This window comes from Schistosoma mansoni, chromosome 4 (assembly GCF_000237925.1).
Source record: "Schistosoma mansoni strain Puerto Rico chromosome 4, complete genome".
Classification (NCBI taxonomy): Eukaryota; Metazoa; Platyhelminthes; class Trematoda; order Strigeidida; family Schistosomatidae; genus Schistosoma; species Schistosoma mansoni.
The window spans coordinates 29,306,616-29,307,907 of NC_031498.1; the positions used below are offsets into that span (position 1 = coordinate 29,306,616).

General features: G+C 35.5%; 1 protein-coding gene across 1 annotated transcript in view; it reads right to left on the reverse strand.

The window, feature by feature from the left end:
* Nucleotides 1-1,292, reverse strand: part of Smp_055760.1 (family M41 unassigned peptidase (M41 family)) — a gene marked incomplete at both ends in the record, with an annotated part of 10,287 nt that overhangs the window by 3,340 nt on the left and 5,655 nt on the right. The window contains one exon of the mRNA XM_018797426.1: nt 286-468. Coding sequence (XP_018652469.1) covers nt 286-468 — 183 coding nt within the window. The remainder of the gene's footprint in view (nt 1-285; nt 469-1,292) is intronic.

The following is a 1,292-nucleotide window of genomic DNA, read 5'->3' on the forward strand; positions in this document are numbered from 1 at the left end:
GTTTGAAGCGAAAGGTACTGGGTTCGAGTCCCAGAGTGAACATCAACTCTGAGATGCAAGTACATCCAGCTGACGAGTCCCAGGTAGAACGAAACGCGCGTCCTGGATTCCTCTGCTAGCCACTATCCATCTTTGCCTAAGATTAAAAGTTTCAGTGAAACTTAGGACTCTCCAATTATGCATTTGATGATGCTTTGGACAGTCAAATTAATTTAAATTGGGAACTTACAATTGAAATAAAAAGGCCCTCATTTCAACAGAAATGATATCCATACAATTACTTACTCGAAAATCATCTGCTGCACCATTGGTAACTTTGTCTGCACCAAAAACTAATTCTTCACCAACTCGACCACCCATCAATACATCTAATTGAGCTAATAATTGTGCACGAGTCATAAAACTTATATCTTTCTCTTGTAGAAAACTAGTAAGACCGCCTGCCTCACCTCGAGGAATAATTGTAACCTAAATTAAAAATGAAATACAATATGTATAAAATATGCAGGGAAGAAACAAAATAGAAGAGGCATAGTATGGTCATCACAGAAAATGAGGATTAATTTAGATTGAAATGATCTGAAATTTTCCCATTATTGATATTTTTGACTGAAATTTGATTAATCTTGATTTACATATGTGCATCCTGTGCGTATTGCTTCAATATAGCATAGATCGATGGCATGGCTCAGAATCGATCACAATGGTGTAGGTGTATACACTCTATATATTCCCTAATACAGATATCAACGCAAAGTATTTATTTACTCATTGGCGGCCTGCTTAAATACCTGGGTTACCTGTTCCTACTATCTAGATATTTCAACAATTTATCTAAATTTGTTTGTTTCAATACATTATTATGGCTATTAATCGCATAACCTATTCAGGTGCGTTTCTGAAAAGTGCATAACCTTTCGCTGTAAAGGTTACAAAAGGCCTAATCAGCAGTATCGTGGTTAGTGGCAATATGCAGCGAAAAGAATGTACATTATTCAGATGTCGATTGACTGGACTGCTAACTTTTAACTGGTGATCACTGAATACTTATCCTCAGCATCGACGAAGTAAGAAACGGAAACTTGTTGAAATACTTTGTGCTGAGAATTCTATATTGTACCAAAAATATAATATTGAATAAAGCTAATAATAATAATAATAATAATAATAATCGTGTTTAGCTTAGTCGTGTAATGGTTGAGATAGTGTAATGGACAAGGTTGATTTTAATCAGGGTAGGGTCGTGGAGATTGTTGAGTTTAACTGAAATCCTGAAGCGACCAACGTTAAAC